General features: G+C 39.7%; 1 protein-coding gene across 1 annotated transcript in view; it reads left to right on the top strand.

Annotated features, from left to right (window-relative positions):
- AR (androgen receptor) overlaps positions 1-27,580 on the top strand; it is a 169,641-nt gene that overhangs the window by 82,157 nt on the left and 59,904 nt on the right. The window contains exon 2 of the mRNA XM_067722598.1: positions 7,600-7,751. Within this exon, the coding sequence (XP_067578699.1) occupies positions 7,600-7,751 (152 nt within the window). The remainder of the gene's footprint in view (positions 1-7,599; positions 7,752-27,580) is intronic.

Genomic DNA, 27,580 nt, shown 5'->3' with positions numbered 1-27,580 from the left:
CAATTAATCCCTTTATCATTATTTAATGTTCTTAGTCATCTCTCATTATATTTTTTTAATATCTATTTTGTTTGATAAAAGTATTGGTACTTTAGCTTTCTTTTCATTTCAGTTGCATGGAATACCTTTTTCTGTCCCTTCACTTCCAGTCTGTGTGTGTCTTTCAATCTGAAGTGAGTCTACTGTAGGCAGCATATATATGGGTCTTATTTTTTTTAATGCATTCATTCTCTCTATATCGTTTGACTGGAGCATGTAATCCATTTACATTTAAAGTAATTATTTACTCATTGCCCTTTAGTTAATTGTTTTTTGGTGGGTTTTGCACTTTTTCTCTTCTTCTTCCTCTCTCTTCCCTTTTTTTTTTTTTTTTGCAGTGTGTGGGCCTCTCACTGCTGTGGCCTCTCCCATTGCGGAGCACAGGCTCCAGACGCGCAGACTCAGTGGCCATGGCTCACGGGCCCATCTGCTCCACGGCATGTGGGATCTTCCCAGACCAGGGCATGAACCCGTGTCCCCTGCATCAGCAGGCAGACTCTCAACCACTGCGCCACCAGGGAAACCCCTTTCATCCTTTTTGATTTGATGACTTTCTTTAGTGTTATGTTTGAATTTCTCTTTTTTGCATGTGTATCTTATGTTTTATATATATATATATATATATAATGATAACGATTTGATGTTGATCATCTCTTAAGTTTGAATGCATTCTAACAACCCTACATTTTTATCACCCCCCCCAAACATTTGATGTTTTTGATATCATATTTTACATCTTTTTGTTTTGTGTATTCTTTACCTATAGTGGATAGATATAGATGATTTTAATACTTTTGTCTTTTAACCTTGATACCAGTTTTATATATGGTTAATCTATTACCTTCACTGTATCTTTGCCTTTACCAATGAAATATTTTATCACATACTTTTCATATTTCTAGTAATGGTCTTTTCTTGCAGTGTGGATTTAGTGGTAGTAAACTCTTTTCACTTCTTTTTGTTAGTGAAACTTTTTATCTCTCCTTTAAATCTGAATGATAACCTTGTTGGGGAGAATATTCTTTGTTGTATGTTTTTTCCTTTCATCACTTTTAATATATCTTGCCATTCCCTTCTGCCCTGCAAATTTCCTGCTGAAAAGTGAGCTGATAGTCTTGTTAGTCTTTCTAATTGCTTATTTCTCTTGCTGCTTTTAAGATTCTCTTTAACTATTGCCATTTTATTTGTCTGTCTTGGTGTAGACCTTTTTGAGTTCATCTTGTTTGGGACTCTTTGTGCTTTCTGGACCTTTATGTATGTTTCTTTTCCCTGGTTAGGGAAGTTCTCAGGTATTATTTCTTCAAATAAGTTATCTGCCCCTTTCCCTCTGTCTTCTCCTTCTGGGATCCCTATAATGTGAATGGTAGTACACTTGATGTTGTTCCATATGTCTCTTAAATTGTTCTCATTTAAATTATTTTTTTCTCTTCAGCCTGGGTGATTTCCACTACTCTGTATTCCAGTTTGCTGATCCATTCCTCTGTATCACCTTATCTACGGTTGATTCCTTCTAGTGTATTATTTATTTCAATTATTGTATTCTTCAGCTCTGTTTGGTTCTTATACTTTCTATCTCCTTGTTAAAATTCTGTTCATCCACTCTTCTCCCAAGTTCATTGAGCACCCTTATGATCATTAACTTGAACTCTTTATTGGATATATTGCATATCTCCATTTCATTTACTTCATTTTCTGAGGTATTGTCCTGTTCCTTTGTTTGGAATATAGTCCTCTGTCTCCTCATTTTGCCTATTTTCTGTTTTTATTTCTACTTATTAGGCAGATCAGTTACATTTCACAGTCTTGGAGAAGTGACGTTATATAGAGGATGTTCTCTGAGGCCCAGCAGCACACTGCCCTCTGTTCACCAGAGATATATGCTCTGAAGGTGCCCCCTTGTGCATGCATGTGCCCTTCTTTTGTGGCAGGGCTGACTACTGTAGGAATGCTGGTAGGTGGTGTTGGTTCCCAGCCTGGCTGGCTGCCAGGCCCTCCCTTGTGCAGTGGCTTGATGGTGGGTGGGGCTGTGTCTTGACTCAGCTGGCTGTGTGGCTCAAGGGTTCCTGGGGCTGATGCCAGCCCCCTGGTGGGCAGGGCTTGGCCCTGGTATAGCTGGCTTCAGATCCTGTTGGGTCCCAGGGCTGGTGCTGGTCTGTGGATGTGGAGGGCTGGGCCCTCGTGCAGCTGCCTCTGTGACCCCAAGAGTCTGGTGCTGGTGCTGACTAGCTGGTGTGTGGAGTTGAGTCCTGATGTGAGAAGATTTAGTATTGTTAAGATGGTAATACTTTCCATGGATTCAAAGTCATCTCTCTCAAAATCCCAACTTACTTCTCAGCAATGGTGTGAGCTGCTTTACCTCCAGCATCTCACTGAATCTTCATAGCAGTCTTATGAGTTCTATATTTCTTTATGCACTTTGCATGTGAAGAAATTTAAGCAAAATGAGTTGTTCAAGGTCATTCTGTTAGAAAGTGGCAGATATGACCATGAAAACCAGATGTTGTACCTGTATACCTTCCCACTTCAACAAAGGGCATCATTAAAGAGAATTGGAGAGATATGACATAAGCTCGGGTAATACTTTTAAAAGAAAACATGATTGTCTTCTTGGACAGACAGTTATCAAATTTAGAATCTCAGGCTGTCAGGGGAAACGTAGCTACAAGTCTTATATCATTACTTTGCCAATTTTTCTACTGAAATATCTTTTATACCCCCAAAGAAGTAGGCACAAGTGATCTATGAGGAGAAAATAACTTTGAACTCTTTGATTTTTATCTTAAAAATTCATTTAAAGTCTTCATTATGTTCCACAATGTGATTAATAAAAATATTTTTTAATTACTCAACATCAGGAAAAATATGATGCTCTGTAAAGATGTTTGGTGGTTTCCTAAATCCCTTCTTGTTTGAAAAGTACAGAGGTATGTACAAAAATGTTATACTTTTACACATCTAGCCTTTTTTCCTTCTCTCTCCACCTATATTTACCTTTCCCTAAGAATACTGTATAGCCAAGAAGGATGGTCTTTTTTATTTTAAGACTATAAGACATTTCCCTTTTTTATGGTAAGACAAAAGGTAATGACATTCTAGACTTATAATGCAGCTACCATGTGGCAGCATAGAGGGAAGGGCTTAATATTTGTTATTCAATGTAGTTCTCACAAAAGCTCTCAAGGGTAGAAAATATCCCCACTCTCCAGATGAGGCAAGCTGATCTCAGAGAGCCTAATTACTGGGCCCAAGGTTCAGTGGTGGAGGCAAGATATTAACCCAGGTCTGGCTGGCTCAAAAGCCCTGCTGAGTTTACATTCTCTCCCAAACAGGGAAAACTGGTCTGTGACTTTTACATTTCATCCTGGTTCCACAATTACTGAGGGACTTGCTTAAATTAGCCAGACCCCTTAAGGGATCTAAAGTATCCTCAAGTATGAGAGACAGAGAAACAGAGAAAGAAAGACAGAGAAAGAGAGGGAGACAGAGAGAGATCAGGGGAGAGAGAGAGAGAGAGACTGAGATTACAGCTGGGTGCCAAGGGTTTCTGAACCCAACTTACTCATGGTTGAGCTGGCATTTGTAAGCCTATAGCTTCTAGTAAACCACTTTCATTTAATTAATTGTGAAACCATTGGAGAATAGCAAGTCATGTTCTTGTTTGGAAAACTTCCATGCTATGTGGCAGGGCTTTTGCTTCAGACTTCATAAAACTGAATGCCCAGCACTGGGATAATAAGTGAGCACATAACACAGGGGAGGTGGTAAAAAACACAATGTTGCATTCAAATTCTGCACTTACTTATTCTCAGAGCAAACCTCTGCCGTGATTGCAGTTAGAATTTTATGTAGGGAGATGTTAGAAACTCCTGAGGTTTTTCTTTTAATTTTTTTTATTGTGTCCTGTTATAGCCATACAAAATACATGTAACATGCAAGTTACTTATACAGCATAATAATAAAACAAACACTCATGAGCCCTGATTAAGGAATGAGAACATTAACACTATTATTTGTTCACTAGTTTAACTAACCCCAGGACCTAGAATGGTGCCAGATGTGTAGCAGGTGCTTAATAAATATTTTTAAATTAATGCATAAATCAGTTTGTATCTTCCTTCCTTATATCATTACCCCACAGCCTCCCCTCAGGGATAACCACTGTCCTATATTTGGGGTTTATCACTCCCTGGCATTTTTATGTCTTTTCATATATATATTCCCAAATTACATATTGTTTACTTTTGCTTCTTTTCAAACTCTATGTAATGGAATCATATTGTATGTATGCTATTATGAATTGTCTTTTATGCAACGTTAGCCTGTGAGATTCGCCTATTTTTAGATATATTCTGTTCCTTGTCATTGCTGAATTGTACTTTATTGAATGAGTATGATATAATTTATTTATCCTTTCTCCTCTCAGTGGATGTTTATCATTTCTGCTTCTATAAACAAAGCTGGTATGTCCATTTCTGCATATGCTTCCTGGTACAAATGTGCACAAGTTTCTCTAGAATACAAACCTGGGAGAGGGACTGCAGTTGTAATTCTCATTTCCAGTGCTAGAAGATCAATCAGTCCATGAGTCACTGCAATGTGCCCTTTGTTCACACTAGGCCAGGGTCAGTGGGAATCCTGTCCAAATCATTTTGCCAGAGAGAGGAGGGAGGAGGTAGGCAGAGACTGGCCTGGTAAGGTCAGGAAATATCTCAGGCCTCTAGCCAAAGTGGGTTGTAATTAGGAAAAATTCAAATTCTAAAATTGCCTTCATTATTTCTCCTACTCTTCCACCTCCTTTATAGCTATTTTTGTGTGAGGTGTATTTTATTAAATTCATATCTAATAAATAAAATGATGACTTTCTTCAGTCTTTAAGTATTGATTATAAATTTGATTAATTAGATTCTTTTAAATAATTTGTGTTGTATTTTAAATTTTAGTATGGATGAAAATTTCTATTTTTAAAGGATCTTTCCAAAAAGACCACTTATTTACTTTATGCAGGTTCTCATTTTGTTTATCTAATATTTACTCTTCAATCATATAATAATAATTACTGTCATTACCATCATCATTTCATTCATATATACACATATATACCTTTATACCTTTCAAAATGCATTTCTGTCTTTGAGGTACTTTCTCATTTGTAGCAATATGCACTCTACTTTATTATATCATCTACTATGTTATTTTACAGTTCTTTGCTTCCTGTCTTTCTTCTCTACTAAATAGCAAGTTGCTTAGAGGCAAGGATAATATCTTGATCATCACTATATCCCCAGCACTTATCCCTGTACCTGGTCCATAGGGCCAGGTGCTAGGAGTTGAGTTGAATAAACTTATCTAATCTAGACCTTCAGTCTCATAATATGGTTAGCCATTGGTAACAAATCCACACTTTGTAGTCAGACTTACCTCAGATGGTAACCTGGCATTTCCACTTACTATAGGAGTGATCTTGAACAAGTTTACTTAATTTTCCTGAGCATCAGCTTCCTCTCCTACAATATAGGGATGACACAGAACTACCTGGCAGGGTTGTTATAAAGATTAAACGAGATGATATATATGAAATAGCTTGGCACATAAAGTGCCTTAATACATGTCCTTTAGATTTTAACTGTATTAGTTACAGAAGTCATAAAATGTAAGAAGAAGATTAAGACACTTTAAAACAAACAAAGAAACAATAGCAAAAAGCCTCTGCGTCTTCTCTTTGTTTCATGAATGAGGATGGGGGCACAATTTTTACCCAAGGAAATGACATTTTTAGCCAAAGGAATGACATTCTTAGCTTTTCTCCCATTTGTTTATGGAAAGTGAGCTCTTTTCCTGTGGAACCTGTGGCCCTCCTAGTCTTGGTCTGGTGGACAGACTCCTGCTGGCTTTCCAGTTAAGGTAGGAAAGGGAAGGATTATGGGGAGAAGAGATAGGCCGCCATAATCAGCTGCTGGGTTTGCATATGAGCAGAACTTTCTGAGTGCTTTCTGTTGTACTTGGGATGTGAATAAAAGCTAATATTTGTGTCTTAGAGATAAAGTGCTTGTCAAGTGTAGCCTGAGTGAAAGCCTTCTTTGCTCTTGCCCTGCCAGGGCTGCTCACTGAGCATTGAGAGGAGGATAACCTTTCATTCTCTTTTGGGATTCTGATGACTGTGCTGAGTATAACCAAAGAGTCATGGGTAGAAAGTGAAGGTGAGTACTGAGAAGACAATAGGATAATGGAAATTGTGTTAGATTTGGAGTTAGAGAGTCCTGGGCTTAGGTCAAATAGTTTTGAGCTTTTCTTCTCTGAGTCTGACTTTCTTCATCTGATATAATAATGAGAAAAAAATGTCTCACAGAATTGTTTTGAGGAGTTGAAATCACCCAACACAGTGAACAGGCTTATTTTCCTTCCTTTCTTTGCTTAGTAAGAAAGAAGTATTCATAAAAATTGTGGCTGCATTCCTGTGGATGAGAGAATATGCAGTTGTCACCTATCTGTGGCAGATTTACCCAAGAAGTTAATTACGTTTTGTTTAATGATTAGACATAGGACATAGAAGAGGAAAAAATTGACCTTTGGGTAGTACGAACCATGTTCCATTTGTTTAAACTTGAATTAATTACCATGGGAGACTAAGAGCTACCTTTCCATTAAGGTTTTAGGATTGGCTTTCTGGCCCTCTCCTTCAGTCCACTTGGAAGGACACAGACACAGATCCTCTTGGAGATAGGCAGTTAAACTAGGTGACCTGTGAAGCTCCATCCTAGCCCAAGGAACCTGAGTATTCTAATGGCTAAGTGTTGAGATGGTTGCCTGAAAGGTTTCCAGCATCATTGTGCATCATTTCACAATAAAATCTGGCATAGGGATTCTGCTACTTTATGTTACAGAATGTGGGTGGGGGATTTACATGTGATTTAGATAGACTCCTAAAGAAAGTGAGGGAATGGAAAAAAGACCAAAGAAGACTGGTATGATAATACTAATCATGATCCCTCACTTCTGTATTCATTTCAAGCGCTTTTTATACTTTTGTTTAATTCATACCTCCACTCACACAAGTAGCTCGGTAAGATGGGTGATAATTATTCCTACTTACAGATGAGAGTGAGGCTCAGAGAACTAGAGCAAAGCACATCAAAGTGCTTTGATGCTTAGTCTGGTTTTTCCATAGGTCTCCCTTTGGATAAGGTAAGATCTTAGGGCTGAGTACATACCCTTTAGTTACTCTGAAATTGTTTCCTGACCACCAACTTAAGTTAAAGACCTTAACCTCAGGTTTCTGCCTTCATCCTTCCCTCATGTAGACATAGCCCATGAGATTGGCTGATTCCAGAGAACTTCTCACATCCTTTCACAGGATTCAAAAGGGCTCTGTCCACATGACAGGAAACCCTACATACATAATCCCTAGGAGAAGTCCAAGGAAAATTCAGCTTCGCCCTGACTCAGTTAAGCAATAAATAATATTTTACATGTGCACTTTACTGCTGAAGACTTCAGACTTCTACCCTCCTGTTTCTGTCAAGTACTGACATGTGTTGCATTGTTCCTCTTGGGTCTTTTCAGTTTGGAGACTACCAAGGACCATGTTCTGCCCATCGACTATTACTTTCCACCCCAGAAGACCTGCCTAATTTGTGGGGATGAAGCTTCTGGCTGTCACTATGGAGCTCTCACTTGTGGAAGCTGCAAAGTCTTCTTTAAAAGAGCCGCTGAAGGTAAAGGGTCTTGGACACTAACTTCTGTTTCCCTTTCTGCTTTATCTTCTAAAAAGAGACACCAGTCTATCAGGACCCAGGATTTTATCATCTCTGAGACAAGGTAACTGGCAGGGCTGGTTCAAAGAACCTAAGAGCCTTAAAAAAAAAGTCAGTTTTCATACTTGCTGGTCCCCTGGCTTTGGCAGCCTTGGTAGTATAGGCAATGTAGGCAATGAAGGTGGTCCCAGCTGGTGCTTGGAGCTTGGTGGGTCCTAGGAATGAAAGAAAAATTAATGATTTGAAAAGATTTAATTTCCTCCTTGCTTGTGTTCCATTCTCCTGCCTAGTGAGGGAAAAAATTGTCCTTATTAGAGAGGTTAGAAGTGGAGAAACCCCAACCGAATCCCCAGCCTGTTCTCTGTGGTGAATACGAAACTGTTCCTTCGTGAAGGCTTTCTGGCCTCGGCCCCAGAAAGGAAGTGTTCTCACTGTTCAGCAGACCATCAGTCTATGCACCTGCTCCCTCCTGCTGCTGCATCCTTGGGGCCTCTTTGCATTAATAGCTCCTAGGTAGATAAGGACCCAAAGTGATGAAACATTTTTATTCTCTCCAGAGAGTTGTCCTCAGTCCCTGGCCATTGGTCCAGAACCATAAGCTAAGTTGCATCTTATATTTGGCTAAGTGGGCTCAAACCCTGGCTCCTTAATATTATTTATCTTAAAACAATTAATGTCTGCTTAGCCCCCAGAGGTGCTCAGGCTGCATCTTACAGGAGGAACTCACACTTCCATACCTCCTATATATACTAGTGCCTCCTTCCTTCCCAATATCCCTGGGCTTAAGCCTCCTACCCATCCACTTCATTCCACATCCTGTACTAAGGGCTTTCTTCTCAAAGGGACACTGATGAACAGTTTCTAGACAGAGATACTCTGCTCTGGGAGCAGACCCAGTTGCTAAACACCACTATTTACTGCTGCCTCCATTTTCCACAAAGGAAGTACATCCTGCCAAGACCTTTTTCTTCCTTCTCACTGGCCTAGAAGTTTTGAGTTCCAATTCAGAATCAAAACAGACAGCTTTTCCTTATATAAAGGCTACAATCCCTGAGGACAGTCTTGAAAGTGGCAGGTATATAGGCCACACCTTTCAGCAGGAATATGATGACACCCACCAGAGGACAGCAGAAGCACCATAGAGTTCTTGGCATCTAGAGAAAATGTAGAAAGTGTGTGCTCTTTAACTGGCCTCCCTATTGATAGCCAATTGGAATGATGATTACCTTTTCACCATTTTAGCCAGATGGCAGGAATACCTATAAAATGGAAAGCTATTTTGTTTTCTTCCAGTCCCCCAGGCAACAAGGAGACAGCTAGCATTTAGTATTAATGAAAATATGCTGCATGTTCCACCCATAGCCTTGAGTGGCGCATTACTACTGCTTACACTGGACAGTATGAAGTCCAGGGCACCAGTGCCTAGGCGTAGGCAGTTTGGAAAGAGACAGAGAGCAGTGTCTTCCTTTCTTAAGAGTACTCACAAAAGAATGGCTGTCAGAAAAGGAAATGAGGAGTAGCTCCAAACACTTCAGATCACCCCACCTTCTCCAGTGAGAACCTGTCTCTTCCCCATACCCTGTCATCAGGTAGGCCCTATCTATAGAGCAGAGAATGAACCATAGCACCCATCTAGAGCTAATGTGTCAGTAAGCCCAGGCACCACAGTAATAGCAGCCATATTATATGGGAAAAGAGTTCAAGAAAGCAAGCAAAAAGCAAATTCAATAGTCAGATAGATTAGATTGTATTTGATGCTGCCTTTGGGTTTTACAAATCTGGGTCGTGATATTGTTGCTTTTCGAAAACAGTGGGAATGATCAACCATATTGTGAAAGGGAAGATTTTTCTGTCATAACTATTCCACATGGGAGCTTTCTGAGGAAGTTAGGGCTGAAGGAGGGAGGCAGGCAGAAGGGCAGCTGGCAGGGCTGCCTGGGAGGAGCTCTGCTATTATGTGGATCTTGGACTATTTGAGAACAAGGAAGCTGGGGGGAGGGGTAATCACTCATATTACTGAGCACTTGGAAATCCAGCAAGGTCTCAAAATTCTTCAGTCCCTAGAATCACTTGTTAGGGAAACTTGGTGATATTTTATTTGAGAAAATGAGACTCTATGAACTCACGGAGCCAAATGCTCTTAACTGCTTGAAATATTAAAATCTCCAGTGGATTCATTGCAAAACTATGGAGCCCATTGGTTCCTTTGGAATGTGAACCACAGGTTCCAGTCCTGAGCCCTTTGAGGGACAGGAGAATGTGGTTTAAGAAAAAACATGAAACAAAGCAAAAAACAATTATTGGTGTGTTCTTTCACCTCCCATCTGTAAAGCTTGGTAGCTGGAGTTTACTGCCATTATTATCTCTATTTGAAGGCAAGGGGCTGTCTTATTACCTGCAGAGAACATTTATTGATTTTTTTTTTTTTTTACAATGCGTCTTTATTGCCCAAATGGCCTTTCTGAAGGTGATTGTGAATCTTCCTTGTTGAAACTTGGAATTCCACCTGTCTTGGAGGGAGTGGGAGCACAAATCTTTTCTTCCTCATTCGTCTGTCGTTGTCAGTAAGCTCAGATGGAGTATTCAGAGTGTTGATTACCACTTTATTCATGGTTTCGGAAATCTCTGGACTGGGCACAGGTACAAGACTTAAAAGCCTGGCATGTCAGACAGAAATCCATTTCTAGCTTTGGTAGTTCATAAACCATGAAGCTTTAATGCTGTCATTGGTGCAAGGCTCAGCACAGAGTCGATTGTAATCTAGCCAGGTTTTCCTGTTGAGGAGGAAGAAGAGAAGAGAGCCCCACATTTTCTCGTTGTCAGTAATGCTGGGAGTTCGGGGTGATGGTGAGGCTAGTCAGGGAAGGATCTGAATATTTTGAGATTAAAAAATAATGGTAATAGGTCAAGGGGGTAAAAACCACTAAAATCTGCTTGATGGAAACTTAGTGAAATAATGTGTTTGTGTATGTGTGTGTGTGTAAGCGCATTTGAGTGGATGGTCTGTGGGTTTGAAACAGGCATGTAGAGAATCAGTTAGTGGTGGGTGGGTGAGATGAGTGGGGAGGTAAAAGGGGAATGCATGTTAGATGCTATCAAAAAGACCAGGAAGTCAAAGGAAGGTGATATCCATGAGCAGGGTAGGGGCTCAGAGGGGGTTTAGTTGTGTGACATTGGATAAGAATTTTTCCCCCTTTGGACCTCAGTTTTCCCTGTCTGTAAAATAAGGGAGTTAAACTAGATACTTTTAAAATGCCTTTTCAGCTTAGACTTTTTGTGACAATTCTGCAAGTTCCAAACATCATCATTGTTATTTCAGCAAACACACATGCATTTATACCTGTATGCATGTTTGGTGTTGCCTTCCTAGAAGATGGTGAATCCTAGCTCCCATTCTCTTAAAAAAATCAATCTTCAGAGGGGAATAGAGCCAGCTGAGAGAGTGCACTGTGGATGGGCTGGGTTAAAAGTCAGGACTGAGATTCCCTCTTCTCCCGGCATTATGACCATGGCTGGATAACTTCCTTTCTTTTCCACTTTCTCATCTGGAAAATCAGGATATGAATCCTCATCTCTACCTCATCATGTTTCAAAGAGGGTTAATTAATTCATCATGTGCATTATGTGCTCAAGAATTTACTATTTTTCAGACATTTTCTAGTAAAACATTGGAGATTGTACATCCATTTGTTTTGTACACATGAAGCACTGTTTGGTACACATCATAAAATTGAAACTGTAGTTTACATTCTGAACTCAAAGAATTACACCATCCTCACTGATGTTTACAATATGTCCCAATTTAGTATCCTTGGCAAATTTTATATAAGTATGGCTTTGATTCTTTCTCTAGCCCCAGGTTTTTGTGAGGAAAGAAATGTAAGTGAACCCTCATTGAACTCTTTCTGTCCTTTAAATCTACTCTTTCCCACCTCAACTCATGTGGAATTGAATGTTACTTCTTGTTTGGAGTCTTGCAGAGAGTTTTTGGTGCATATCAGTGTCCCCTTCACTCCCTGACTTTCAGAGGAACATTTCCCAGGGGCAAGTTAACTCTGCTAGGAGGATCTACTTGCAACTTCAACAGAGCCTTAATCAGGTATCTTTGGCCAAGAAGTTGACTGATCCTGATTGCACGAGTCCTAGAGATTTTTTCACAAAGCTCCTATTATCTTTTCTCTGTCTCTGGTTTTCTTAAATATCATAGCCAGACTTTAGATTAGGGGCCAGCAAACTTTTTTCTATAAAGGGCCAGATAGTAAATATTTTAGACTTTGTGGCCTATATGGTCTCTGACTGTACTATTCAACTCTGCCTTTGTAGCATGAAAGCAAACCTAGACAAAACTAATGGGTATGACTGTACTACAGTAAAACTTTATGGGCACTGAAATTTATATTTCATTTAATTTTCACATGCTTTTAAATACTATTTTTTTTATTTTTTCCAACCATTTAAAATGTAAAAATCATTCTCAGTTCTTGAGCCACACAAAGACAAGCAGCACATTGGATTTGGCTTGTGAATTGTAGTTTGTTGACTCTTGCTCCTGTGCTTACAAATCTGCATAGTAAATTTTGCTCTTTCTGGTCTCCTGGTATCTTAGCAACTCTCTAGATTATCTAATTTTAAACATTCTTCTGAGTTGGCCAGTCAAAGTTTGTTCCCCTTGCTTGCCTAGAATACCTGGTCTGGTGGCATCTAGGTCTTGAGCATTTTTCACTAAACAGGAGAAAAATAAACAAATCTAGGAATGCTACAAGAGGATACTTTTTTTCTGATGATCTTGTAGATCACTCACCCTTGCAATACCCAGAGGAGAAGTTGAAAATATTCTACACATTTTCTTTTTAGACTTTTGTACCATAACCATATGGATAACTATAAAATATATATGAATGAGTTTTGATGGACACCACATATACCCCAGATGGTATAGAGGAAGGGCTTTGGGGACTCTCTGGTACTAAGCATTATGGAAAAACTCTGTCTCATAGAAAGTAAGGCCCAGGTGGCCAGCTGAGTTATGAATCTACCATATATTTCCCCATGATTCTTTGTCTTTACACATTTGCTGGCTTAATTCTGGTCCTCCTCATCACAAGACTAGACCACAGGCTTGCAGAATAAGTAATTTAGCTCTGTAACTCATTCCAGTTGATGCCCACCCAAGTCTCTTATTAGAGCCCAATTTGGGAGCCATGTCAAGAATTTGCCATTGCTCGTCTATAGTGCCCTGTGACTGCTTATTTATAGCATGTGCATCTTATGAAACAATGATTAACATGAAATTTCTGTGTCACTTGTAAGATCTTCTGAGTCCATTGTCTCACTCCACCTTGCCTTATTATTCCCCAGTGTGTTATATTTTTAAAGCCCATCCATATACTGCAGCCAGAAACTTTTTTAATCCCTCACAGAATCTCTTGATAATTGTGAAACTCTGGGTGGTAGATTTTAGCAGTTGGTTGCTCTTGCAAGGGTGTTAGACCCACTTTTTCTTCAGAGGTAGGAGTTATTTCTTACTTCTCTGATCTCTAGTCTAGTCCCATGGCAAGAAACACACCGTCCCTCATAATAACTGAATTCTGGGAGAAGCTGTTATTTCAAAAAACAATCTCTTCAGTTATAATAGTCATGTGTGCATACTTCTGGAACCTATTTTTCAGGTGTTCACGCTCCTTCTCTTCATGGCTAGGTAACTGCCCTCAGCATTCCAAGGAGGCAGGTAATCTTTTTACCTGTCAGAAGAGAGCACAGAAAAGGAAACTTCCTCCTATCCAAAAAAGGAAACTGGGACTTGGAGGTGAATGATTCTTTATAAAGGGAGCAAAGGGATTAGAATTCTCAGTCCATTTGCTTCCAGCCCATGTTGTGACTCCTGATACATCCCACTGAAATCACCACAGCTTCTGGCTAGACTCGTGCCAATATTTTACTGAGTACTTCATAAGAATAGGCCTGGTGGTAATCTCCTCATGCATTCAGTCAGTATACATTTGCTGGGTCCTTACTACACATGAGATACTAGGCTCACATACTCAAGATACAGAGCCTACCTGAAGGAACTTAGTGATCATAGCCCTGGACACTTTTAAATTTCTTCAGTGGATGAAGAGCTATCATATCCGATTTCCATTGAACTTCCCAACCACCTAGAACAGAGGAAGATGTCATCCTCCTTATTTTCCATGTAAGCAAACTGAGGTTTTCTCAGTTAATCAACAGGTAGTAAGTGGACTATCTGGATGTAAACCCAGGCCTTCTGGGTCCAATGCTAGCAGTCACTCTCTTACAGCACAGCTACCCCTCAAATATATAAACATACTAACCTAAAGCAGAAAGAAAGTGCAATGCCTAGGCAAACAAGAAAGACAACAGTGAAGAGGAACAATAGAGTCAGAAATTAAAGAATTTACGAAAGACTTAAGTACTGTGGGGAGAAACCAAGGAGCCAATGAGTAGCACCAATATCACAGGGAGCTTTCTTCCTAAAAAAGCTCCAAATACTTAAAACAGCTCCAAATACTTAAAACTCTTCATTAGGTAGGGCCAGGGACATGTGAGTAATAGTCCTTCTGCCAACTTCTATTCTTCAGAGGGAAAGTTCTGATTCTGATGAAACCAGGCTTGGTAGCTCTTAATTCACTCTCATCACACAACCACAGAACAGGAAGCATGATTTAACACCTATGCACATGAGAATTTTACTCCTCACTACCAAGCTAAGGGAAGAACTCAGAGACAGGTTGTATGGATACAAATGGTAGAATCATGGTTCCTTGACTCTTTGCTTTGAGCCTTCTCAGATAAGTGTGCCACAGAATGTTTTCCATGGGGCCAGGAGCAAGAGAACTCCATTCCCCTCCTCTTTGATGTCATAAACCAGAAAATATTGTCTTTCAGGACAGAGCTAAAAATTGAGGCAAAATCTTCTTCTCTTTTATCAGGGTTTTATCTATTTATTTATTTATTTTTTGCGGTATGTGGGCCTCTCACTGTTGTGGCCTCTCCCGTTGTGGAGCACAGGCTCCGGACGCGCAGGCTCAACGGCCATGGCTCACGGGCACAGCCGCTCCGCGGCATGTGGGATCTTCCCGGACCGGGGCACGAACCCATGTCCCCTGCATGGGCAGGGGGACTCTCAACCACTGTGCCACCAGGGAAGCCCTTATCAGGGTTTTAAATTTTTAATTGTCCTTCCTCTCCTGGTTCACCTCATAGTGTAGACGGACCATGATTTCACTCTGGTACTTGGATATGGAACCTGGAGACTGTGGGCCTCTTACAGGTCCCTAAGTTAGATAACCACATTTCTATAGTCCCATGTTCACAAGTTCTTTCACTTTCTGGGCAGTTGACTCAGCCATGAGTTATTTAATGAAAAGACTTAAAAGATTTGCAGTGCTTGGAATCACAGGATCTTTAAATGCTAACCTGTTAAAATTTGAAGGAAGAGAACTCAGAAATCTAAAAATTTGACCAAGCCATTTTATAGATGAGGAAACTGAGGCCCAGAGAGAGGAAGTGACTTTTCCAGGTTCATAGAACATATAAAAGGCAGAAATGAGGGTCTCCCAGCCATTTCTTGTTTCTTGTCTGAGGGGTTCTCCAGCCTCACAGCTGATCAGCAGAGCCTCAGAGATTGTTGCCTTGGAATCTCCAAGAATTATGTAAGACAGCATAATAAACCTTTATCTTGACTGTAGGGATATCTAAAATTGCTATTTGATGACTGGCACTTTCCCCAGATAACATCCATTTATTCAACAAACAGTCAATGCTTACTTATTGTGTACACTAGACCTATACCAGGCACTGGGATAAGAGATAACAACAAAAACTAGTCATTGAACACTCAGTATGTATTAGTTGCTTTGTAGACATTTTCTCATTCCATCCTCACAATAACCCTATGATGTAGGTATTATCATTAGCCCTATTTGCAAATGAGGGAACTGAGGCACAGAAGAGTTAAAGTGACTTGCCCAAAGTCATATAACTTGTTAGTGGCTGTGGAGTGAATATGACACAGAGTTTCCAACATAATAGAGTAAGATAAGTGCTGTACTAGAAGTAAGTACACAATCCACTGAGCAGACAGAATAAGAGAATGAGTTATTTTACTTGGAATGTTTAAGAAATCTTCACAGAGGAGTTAAGGGTTGATTTAGGTCTGAAGGGATGCGTAATAGTTTGCCAAGTACAAAAGGTAGGAAGTGAACTTCAGGAAGACAGGACTTCAGGAACAGACTGGCCAAAGACAGGGCTGCGTGAAAGTTGGATGCTTGTTTTAGGAACATTTTGGAGTCCAGAAGTGGTTGAGAGGAACCTCATCAGATGCAGCAGGTCCCTTGACCAGCCTTCAGTTAGCCTTTTATGCCTTCACCCCCCACCCCGATGCTGAGCTGTACATCACTGTCCTACTCTACTCTCTGGACTTTTTGGAAGCACACTGCTATCTAGGTAGTGGAATAAGATGCAGTGCAAGAGCACCAAATGGAGCTCTGGTTCTGCCATTGACTTACTATGTGGCCTTAGGCATGTCTCATTCCTTCTTTTCACTTCAAATCTCCATCTAAATAATAAAAGTGTTGAACTAAATGATCTTGAATATTTTAGCAATAAATCTATAAAAACCTAAATCTTTAACAATAAATCTCTAAAATGTTATAGATATTCCAGATGTTTCTATTGGCCAGTGGTTCACTTTATATGCATCAGCCTTGGAAAATAGACAACCCAATCCTTAACTCCAAGACTTAATAGATATGCAGCTTTGAGCAAGTCACTTAACTTCTTTGTGCCTCTGTGAAGATAGCAATAGATCACAAGGTTATTGTAAGAACTAAATGATATGTAACACAGCTCCAGTGCCCAATAAGTTTTGGTTCCTTCTACTGGAGTGAAGCCTTGTTTATTGGCACACATACACTTATGGTGTCCCCTGGGTAGCAGAAAGGAGAGATGGCAAATAGTATTTATCATAGTTCTCTGGTAAAGAAGGCTTTGGGTTGGGTTTGGTGTAAGGTCCTCAAACAACCACTTATCTTCAGTGTTACTTAATTGGTGATCCGAAGGGCCAATAGCATTTGTATAAGAACATAGCAAAGGTCAATCTCTTCCTCTTTCCTCTTGGCCTCTCAGGGCACTATGAGTAACATTCCCCAGAAAGCCCAGCAAGCATGTGTTCATCGCCTCTCTTGAGTTTTGGGCTTTGGACTCGAAAGTGTCAGAACTCTCTGTGTATCTTTGCCTGCAACAAGATTTGTCTGACCTCCCTGGTAAATTCAGATCCATAGCCACAGGCCAGGAGAAAAGCTAAGAGAGGTCATAAATTATCTTCCACATTCTTCAGCGATTGGTTTCCCTCATCCAGCCAGTGGCGTGTCTTAAAAGTATGTTGGGGCCAGATTCAATAGAAACCTGAACCAGCACCTGTGTAAATAAAATTTTAAGGCTTCTTTTCCTGAAGCTGGATGGATATTTTTTAAAACCAAGCTGGACTTTATTTTATCTAGAGTGCTGTCTCCTATGCTCTTAGTGCTTTGGACCCCTTGGAGGAATGTAGTCTGGTTGTAGTGTTATTGTTTTGTTTATTATTTGTGAGGGAGGGGCATTTATTTCAAAACTCGGATAATGCCTTGGTATGGCCTGTGACTTCACTGTGTATAAAATGAAACTGGTGATGTACCGTCATTCATTCTGCCTCCCACAGATTGGCTTTATATCCCTACATCCACGCCTGCTCTTCAATTCTGATCCTTTTAAAAACCAGCCAACCAGTTTCCTTAAAAAACTAAAAATAGAACTACCATACGACCTAGCAATCCCACTACTGGGCATATACCCTGAGAAAACCATAATTCAAAAAGAGTCATGTACCACAATGTTCATTGCAGCTCTATTTACAATAGCCAGGACATGGAAGCAACCTAAGTGTCCATCGACAGATGAATAGATAAAGAAGATGTGGCACATATATACAATGGAATATTACTCAGCCATAAAAAGAAATGAAATTGAGTTATTTATAGTGAGGTGGATGGACCTAGAGTCTGTCATACAGAGTGAAGCAAGTCTGAAGGAGAAAAACAAATACCGTATGCTAACACATATATATGGAATCTAAAAAAAAAAAAGGTTCTGAAGAACCTAGGGGCAGGACAGGAATAAAGATGCAGACGTAGAGAATGGACTTGAGGACACAGGGAGGGAGAAGGGTAAGCTGGGACAAAGTGAGAGAGTGGCATGCACTTATGTATACTACCAAATGTAAAATAGATAGCTAGTGGGAAGCAGCTGCATAGCACAGGGAGATCAGCTCGGTGCTTTGTGACCAACTAGAGGGGTGGGATAGGGAGGATGGGAGGGAGACGCAAGAGGGAGGGGATATGGGGATATATGTATATGTATAGCTGATTCACTATGTTATAAAGCAGAAACTAACACACCATTGTAAAGCAATTATACTCCAATAAAGATGTTTAAAAAATAAATAAAATTAATTAATTAAAATAAAGGAAATAAAAAAAAACAAAACAGTCAACCCAAACCAGCATGTAACATACTACTTATCTCTAAGTCCTAACTTAATGACCCTCTGATCTTGTCCAAAACCCTAAATGGGGAAAGGAGGTTAGCATCTTGCCTAAGGCCCCCTGGGTCCAGCAGTAAGTGGATATCCAGTCCTTGAGGTCCCTTAGCTCTGCTCAGCTTCAGAATAGAGACAGGATCCTTCATATGTGTTGCTTATGATTAAAGGCCTCCTACTTCCCACTGTCCTACCGCACCTCTTCTGCCACCCCACCCCTATAGCTTCCATGGCTCCCCAGAAACTCCTCTGTAACCCATGTCACTCGGAAAGAGATTTTCTTGTCTCTTTTGCAATTTCATGAAGACTAGCTAGCAAGTTTAAGTCCAGATTATGCTTCCATGGGGGCAGAGATAGATGTAGAAAACAATAGAAAGGAGTTTGGAGATGTGGAATGATTTGTCACCTATGTAGTGAGCCCTACAAAAATATTGAAATGTTCTCTACTCAGAAGCCCTATTGATATAGGGGTAAAAGACTTGATTTGAGTCCAACATTTGTTGACTCTATGATCTTGGGAAAGTGACATGTCCTCCGTGAGCCTTAGTTTTCTCACTTTTAAAATTGGGATAATGATGACCACCAGAGAAATTCTAAGGATTACGTGAGATAAAGCAACTAGAAGTTTTCTTACATAGTGCCAGACTTTCAAAAAAACTGAACCAAACACTTTCGACAATGCCTCTTAATGTGTAAATGAGAAATCAGCTCCACGTCAAATTTCAGCATGTTTCCAGGGGTCCCATGATTTCACTGTAGAAATGCAAGTATGAATTAAATAACTCACCTGTTGCTATTTACATGGATAGTTTGGTAGTAATTATTTTTAGACATGTGACATATTTCAGACATAATTCAGACTGTAATAGTTTTGCAGCTTTGCAGATGTATTCATTCCCAATTACCAAAGACCTAAAAGGAATTAGCTAGAGCTATGAGGGGTAGTACAAAGGTAGACAACACAGGGCTCCCTGGGACCTGTCCCTTGGTTAGAGGGAACTCTGGATTATAGGCATTTGTATTTGTATAGTCTAGTGTCAGGGAAGAAGAGCTGGAGGTGAGTAGCTTCCACTCATTCATTTTTTTAAACACGCATGTATTGTATGAGGCCCTATGTGGACCCAGAGATGAGTATGAGATGGCCCTGTCCTCAGGGAGCTTCTAGTCTGGTGGACGTGCCCTCCAAGGTCAGCTACAGTTTTACACTACACAGGGTATTTAAGCGCAGCAGAAGCAGTGTGATGAGACAAGGGAGAGAAAAATCTACAGGCATAGCTTCCCATACCCAAGGACAACACTGACCAAGGCTGGCACAGTTTGAGGGAACTGTTCGCATGAGCAGGTCTGGAAGCCTTATCAACAACAGAAAATAATGATGATGATAGTTATAGCAGCTAATATTTACTGAACATTTTCTGTGTTAGACGCTACACTAAGTGCTTACTTAATCTTCACAACAACGTAATGAGATAGTAGATACCCTTACTACCCTTATTTTACAAATGGGGAAACTGAGGCTCAAGGACTAAGGGAACAGGAAGGGAACTAATTCATCTGAGTTCAACAAACATACCGCATCTTATATGCCAGGCCTGTGCTAAGTGCTAGGGAGAGAGAGATGAGTAAAACATACTCTCAGTCCAGAGGGAGCAAACCAATAAGTGCACAGTGAGGCTAATATATTCCAGGCCTTCTGCTTGATGCTGCGAACTCAGTGATGAATGATACACAGTCCTTCTTGCAAAGCTCTCAAAGTTTATTGGGGGATATCAATGTGGAAACAAAAATTATATACTGCTGTGAGAAGTGTCATAAGAGAGATAAGTGCAAAATGGGACAGAGATTGTGCAGCAAATGATTGGTTTAAATCAAAGCCCAAAAGAAGCAATGTTACTAAGAATAATAGAGAAACTGATTGATTTAAATCAAACCCCCAAAATAAAAACCAGTGTTATCTAATTTTATTCAGGCTTGGTCAGTTATTTTCCATTTTTCATTCTATCCCTAAAATGGATGATCAGTATTATTTCCCATGGAAGGATGATGAAATACTATCAAACTATACTATTAAACTATCCCTTTATCCCATCTCATGCCCACACTTTCCCGTTCCTCACCTTTACTCAGGCTACATCCCTCTACCTCAAATGCTTTTTAAGTCCCACCTTCCTTCAAGGCCTCACTCAAGTGCCTGCTCCTCCATGAAGCTTCCACCCCATGAGGATATGGGGAGGGGGAAGGGTAAGCTGTGACAAAGTGAGAGAGTGGCATGGACATATATACACTACCAAACATAAAATAGCTAGTGGGAAGCAGCCGCATAGCACAGGGAGATCAGCTCGGTGCTTTGTGACCACCTAGAGGGGTGGGGTAGGGAGGGTGGGAGGGAGGGAGACACAAGAGGGCAAAGATATGGGAACATATGTATATGTATAACTGATTCACTTTGTTATAAAGCAGAAACTAACACACCATTGTAAAGCAATTATACTCCAATAAAGATGTTAAAATTAAAAAAAAGCAAAAAAAAAAAAAAAAGGCATTCTACCCTCTCCCGTACTCCCACAGCACTTCATGGGTGCTTCTCTTGTGGTTCTTACCACTCCTTGCTTTATCTTTAGGTGATGTACTTACACATCTTTTTTCCTCTACTAGACTGAGCTCCTTAGTGGAAGATTCACTTTGCTGAAACCATGATTTTATTTTAAATTCATTGGAATTTTCTTCTGGATTGTATTGTTGCCTAGTGGGCCTTACCCTTCAATCTTTTTTTTTTTTTTTTTTTTTTTTTTTTTTTTTTTTTTTTTTTGCAGTATGCGGGCCCCTCGCTGTTGTGGCTCTCCCATTGCGGAGCACAGGCTCCGGAAGCGCAGGCTCAACAGCCATGGCTCACAGGCCCAGCCGCTCCGCGGCATGTGGGACCCTCCCGAACCAGGGCACGAACCCATGTCCCCTGCATCGGCAGGCAGACTCTCAACCACTGCGCCACCAGGGAAGCCCACCCTTCAATCTTAAGCATGTGAAATTGCATAACCTATGTGGAGATTAACACGTTCTACTCCTAGCTTTTAATAAAGGCTACTACATTAATATAACAATGACTAAAATGTGTCTTCATTTCTTTTAGGTCTTGCCCTCAGTCATACATAATTTATAGTCTTATTATCTCCCCTCAGGCCTCTGTTGTTGGATGTTTAGATTGTTTACACGTACTTAGGTTGCATTCATGTACATTACTTTTACTCTTTTTCTTTTAAAAATTTCCTTAGGATCCATTTCCACCAGTGGAAATACTGGATCAAAAGCAGAGGTTGGGGATGCGAGCATGTGATGTGCAGATCTTTAGGAATGGTAGATGCATTCGAGGAATTGGAGGGAGACAGATGACTGAATAGACAGACAAAATAAAGTGTTATGATTTAAGAATTTATGAAAAGCGTCTCTGTTTGAAAGTATCTTGCCACACATGATCTGTCACAGGGTCTGAAACTCGCCATATGTAGGACTGTTTTGGAAGACTGCTTCCTAGGACACATTCAGCCATCATCAAGAAATGCTGTTGGGACATAGGTTGTCAGTATGTTTCTTGGCAGGATTCTGGAGGATAGGAACACCAGCCTCATAAATTTTGAAAGGGATAAGGGATTCAGGACAAGTTCTGAACATAAGGTGCTTATCTAGAATAGGAAACTTTATAGATAGAGCATCAAAGTGGCAAGCTCTCAGGAGCCAGGGGTCAAATTAAGGCATTGAGCATTCGGTAGGATGAAAGGACAGAAGGGGAAGAGGGAAGCAGAGGAGGAGTTGTGGTGAGAGATGAACAGGTTTCACCTACTTAACAGGACTTGGAATTTGGGGTTTGTGTTGGGTTTGTGATATCACTTTATACTAGGGAGAGATGACTGAGTTTTGGGCAACCAATAGGTGATTTTAGATAGAATTGTACGGGTCAAGGCCTAAGGGGATGTCCAAGTCCAGGCCAGCTTCTGTGGACATCAGAAAACCATGAGGCATTTGGATATCAGAAACCTATCAGGGGCAGAAGAACTCAGGGCAGCATGGCAGACTCAGCACATACAAGTAAGTGCACACCAGTTATCTCACAGGATTAAGATTACTGATGCAGGATAGAGGCCAGCTGCCACTGCCCTCTGTGATGGACAGATCTTTAGGGGTGGTAGGCACATTTGAGGAATTGGAAGGAAGTTTTTACCTATTGGTTGAATTCACTGACATGGTTTGGGGGTTGTAGCTTTCAGATACTCAGGTTTTCTTGTTCAGGTGGAGACTGCAAGATCTACTGCAGAACTGCATATTCTATGTGGGAAAAAAAAAACAGGTCTCCTGAGTTAGAACAGAACATAGAACCCTGCAGGGTTAAGGATAGAGGTGCTCTGTAAGAAGTCAGACAGCATTTTCCAGTTCTGTCCGCCAGAATTTCTTGTCCCCCTTGGGACTCAATTTCTCTTACTCTGGTTCCTAGTGTTCTTCCACTCTTCACCTTGAGTGTAAATATAGAGCACATTCCTTGGGTTCCCAGAAAACAATAGGGATGACCTCTCATTCACCAAAGTGCACATTAGTAAATACTAAGGGAGAACAAATGGGAAATCCAGTATAGAAAATAAAAGTAGGATTCTATTCCTTGGTATCCCAGATTAAACAATAAAGAACGCTAAATTCTTTATTGTTTAATCTGGGATACCAAGGAATTCTTAAACAACAAGAATTAGATGCCTTCCTGTGGCTCTTTTTTAGTCATGTCAACGTGGCCCAGTCTTCACTTGGTAACCCTTTTTCCTTGTTTGTTAACCCTTCTTCCTTTTTTGTTAACCCATCCACTATGCTCCTATGGGGTCCTAGGGAAATGACAAAAATTTACACACATATCCAGTAAGAGGAAGGTCACTCATTAATAGCAAACCCTTTTATGATGTTGTGAGCATTTGACACCCATGTTGCTAGGAACACCTGTGAGTAACCTGACCCCTCTTTGGAGAAGAATGTGATTGGTGTATTGCTTCAAGGAGACCCTCACTGTTCTGGGAAATATAACTCCAAAGTTTGCTGAATATTACCAGGGAATATGTACAGAGAATAGAGCCTGCAGATAAGCCGTCTTCTGATTAGCTTCAGGCATGTTTAAAGCAGCTAGGATGTGGTAGATTTAGCCTTTAGGAAATTCACTTGACCTCTCTAAGCCTCAGTTTCTTCACCTATAAAATGGAGATAATATAGCGGTTGAAAAAGCTAAAGGAAATGATGCTTGTGAATACACTGTGTAAATTGCAAAGTATCCTATGAGTAGTAGTTTCTAGAGGATCTCCTTACCATCATTCAAGACAATCATGCCTATGTTATATAAATACTTGCCTCTGACCACCCTGGAAACACTTTGCAAAGAGTTGTCTATAGGAGAAACAGTTTAATATGCAAATTACTCCTTAATTTGCATGTTTTCTATATAACAGCTTATTAACATGAGGTACATCTTCTCTAATCTGCAGTCATACCAGAATGATTACCTCTTTGAAATACCTTCCAGAAATCCTCAAAAATGAATTTTATTCCTCCAAAAATAGTCTATCGCAAAGATAACCTCCAAATTGATTGACAGTATGTCCAACTACTTTTGCAAGATATAGGGCTAGGCAGATAATTTTATTTATAGAGATAATTATTGTCTTCCTGCAAGTGAGCAGTAGCCAGAAAATGGACAAGAGAGGCATGAGAATTGCCTTCCTATTACAGCTCAGCTTTGGGTCTTACCTGCACGGTTTCTAAAAGCCTGTGCAGATAAGTTGCAGTGTTTATGGCAAAAGCAAAACTTGCTCTAAAAGCAAGCCCTTGTTTCATTGCTTAGTGTTTTAATCCCCATCAGACATGACTTTGATCTGGCATTTGGCAGCAGGGCAGGTTCCTAAGCTGCTGTATACAAAGTGGGGAGGAGTGGTGATATTATTGGAATGAATTTATTTGTTGTAAGTTATAAATACATGGGCTTTTTCAGTTTCATCATCACCCTCAAAACTTTATTTGTTTTCCCCAACGGAGCCGTCTCTCAGCCTTTAATATGCTTGCTTTGAGCTCACGGGCATTGCTGCCTGGCTAACACAGGAACCTTGAGAACTTGCTTCCAAGGTCCTTTTCTTTGTTTTCTCTTGATGCCCAAGCTACCAGGGTCAGTAGTGACTGTGGTGAGCTGACAGTGAGGTGGCAACAAACTGAGCTTTGTCCTCTGGCTTCCCTTGACCCCTTCTATTCATCATCCAAGAGGCTCCAGGCCAGCATTCCATAGAGCAGCCTCACCAAACTCACTAAGACTGAAGAGGAACCAGGATTTCAAATAACTGTTATGGAAGGAAGGAATGAGACTTAACATTTATAGAACTACAGTGATCTCTTTGTTGAGTCTTTTCACTCCAGAAAGATAACTACTCTTTTTAGGAAGCCTTCAAACCCTAATGATCTTCTAGGACCTGGACTGCTTTCTTAAGAAGCACATTACAGGGAGATGTCTTGGCCAACAAAATATTAAAAGACCAATCATTCATTCACTTATGCATTCAACTAATGTAAATTGATAATTTTTTATGTACCAGACACAGGAATGACAAAAAGGAGTTTTATCCTTGTCTCCTTCACAATCTAATAAAGACAGCTATTCTTTCATTTTGTAATGATCTGTCACATTTCATACACTGCTGGATATCTTTACATGGTAATGACACAAGGGAATGATTGAAAAGCCGAGACAGGGGCAGGAGGACTGAGTGTGTATCTAACCACTCTCAAGGCTCCATTTTGAAATACTGGGGTTGCAGTTTCAAAGGACTATTTTGAAATTTCACCCCATGGCACTGCAGGTAATAGAATCTTGCTGTCACTGGAGGCAAGAACATGGGTGATAATGACATAAATGAGATGAGAAGTTGGGAATAGTTAGTGTTCATTTTATTTTAGAGAAGAGTATACTTTATGCATGCATCATGGCAGAGTAAACCACTACTAGGAAAAAGAAAGCTAGCATGTGACCCTAGGCAAGTCACTGAAGCTCTCTGGACTTGTGCTTCTGCATCTGCAAAGCTGTTAATGGTATTTGCTCTTTCTACTTCATGGGTATGTTGTGAGATGATGTATAGGAAGGGATTTGCTAATGTTACCACAGCTTACAAATGTATGAAATTGATTTTAGGACCTTATAAAAGTATACCTGCCTTCATTAATGATTTAGAGTGTCTTTAAAGACGTCTGCATGCTTTTAAATTAGATCATTTGGACTACAACTTACAAGGCAGTCTTGATTTTCTTTTCTGACTCCTATTATTGGCACCAAAAGGCGTGCTAGGATTTTTTTTAAGATATAATTCACATGCCACAATAGTCACCCTTTTTAAGTGTGCAACTTCATGGTTTTTAATATGTTCAAGAAATCATGCAAACGTCACCACTGTCTAATTCCAGAACATTTTCATCATCTCAAAAAGATACTTACTCCCAATTTCCCCTCTGCTCAGACCCTGGCAACTACTAATTTACTTTCTGTCTCTGTGGATTTGTCAATAATAGACATTTTATCTAAATGGAACAATACAATATGTGACGTTTGTATCTGGATCCTTTCACTTAGCATAATGTTTTCAAGGTTAAACCATGTTTTAATATGTATTAGTATTTTATTTTTTCTGACTGAATAATAATTGCTAGGTTATATGGTAACTCTACATTTAACTTTTTGAGGGACCAAGGTTTTTTATTTGTTTGTTTGCTTGTTTGTTATAGAGACTCCACCATTTCACATTTCCGTCAGCAGTGTATGAGGGTTTGAATTTCTCTACATCCTTGCCAACATGTTATTATGTTACATTAGTCGTAGTAGTAGTAGTAGTAGTAGTACTCTTATACCCATCCTAGTGGGTATGAAGTGGTATTTTGTTGTGGTTTTGATTAGTGTTTAGCTAATGGCTAATGATGTTATGCATCTTTTCACGTGGTTGTTGGGCATTTGTGTATCTTCTATGGACAAATAACTATTCACATCTTTTCCCAGATTTTGACTGGATTATTTGTTTTTTACTACAGACTTGTGTTATTTATGAGTTCTAGATACAAGTCTCCTATCAGATATGTGATTTGCAAACATTTCCTCCCATTCTGTAAAGTTGTCTTTTCATTTTTGATGGTGTCTATTAAAGAACAAAATCTTTAATTTTGATGAAGTCCAGTTTATCTATTTTTTTCCTCTTATTGCTTGTGTTTTAGTGTCATATCTAAAACTTCATGCCTAATCCAAGGTCACAAACATTTACACCTATGCTTTCTTCAGAGAATTTTGTAGTTTTAACTGTTACATTCGGGTCTGTGATCCATTTGGAGTTGATTTTTATTTTATATGATGTGAGGTGAGAGTCCAGCTTCATTCTTTTGCATGTAGATATCTTGCTGTCCCAGCATTATTTGTTGAAAAGAGTATTCTTTCTTAATAGAGTCGTTTTAGTATCCTTGTTGAAAAACTATTAATCATAAATATATGAGCTTATATCTGAACTCTCAGTTCTATTCCCCTGAACTATATATATTTTCTTATGAAACCAGCACACCATCTTGATGACTGTAGCTTCGTAATAAGGTTTGAAATTGGGAGCTGTGAGTCCTCCAAATTTATCCTTCATTTTCAAGATGATTTTGGCTATTCTAGGACACTTGCATTTTCATATAAATTTTTGAAAAACATCATCAATTTCAGAAAAAGTGACAGTTGGGTTTTTGATAGAGATTACACTGAATCTGTAGATCAATGTGGGGAGTTTTGTCATGTTAACAATATTAAGTCTTCAAATTCATGAACACAAGATGTCTTTCCATTTATTTAGTTGTTCTTTAATTTCTTTCAGTTACGTTTTGTTGTCTTCAATGTACAAGATTCACAGTTCTTTTGTTAAATTTATTCCTGAATACTTTATTCTTTTTGACACTTTTGTAAATTGAATTGTTTTCTTAATTTTATTTTGGATTACTCATTGCTAGTCTAAAAATGTAACTAATATGTGTATATTGATCTATTATACTGCATCCTTGCTGAATTCATTTATTAACTCTAATAGTTATTTTGCATATTTTTTTAGAGTTTTCTTCATATAAGATAATGCGATCTGTGAATAGAGACAGTTTTCCATCTTCTTTTCCAATCTGTATG

Source organism: Pseudorca crassidens, chromosome X, assembly GCF_039906515.1.
Source record: "Pseudorca crassidens isolate mPseCra1 chromosome X, mPseCra1.hap1, whole genome shotgun sequence".
Classification (NCBI taxonomy): domain Eukaryota; kingdom Metazoa; phylum Chordata; class Mammalia; order Artiodactyla; family Delphinidae; genus Pseudorca; species Pseudorca crassidens.
Note: the sequence above shows the minus strand (reverse complement) of the source record. Positions and strands in the feature narration are given on the sequence as shown.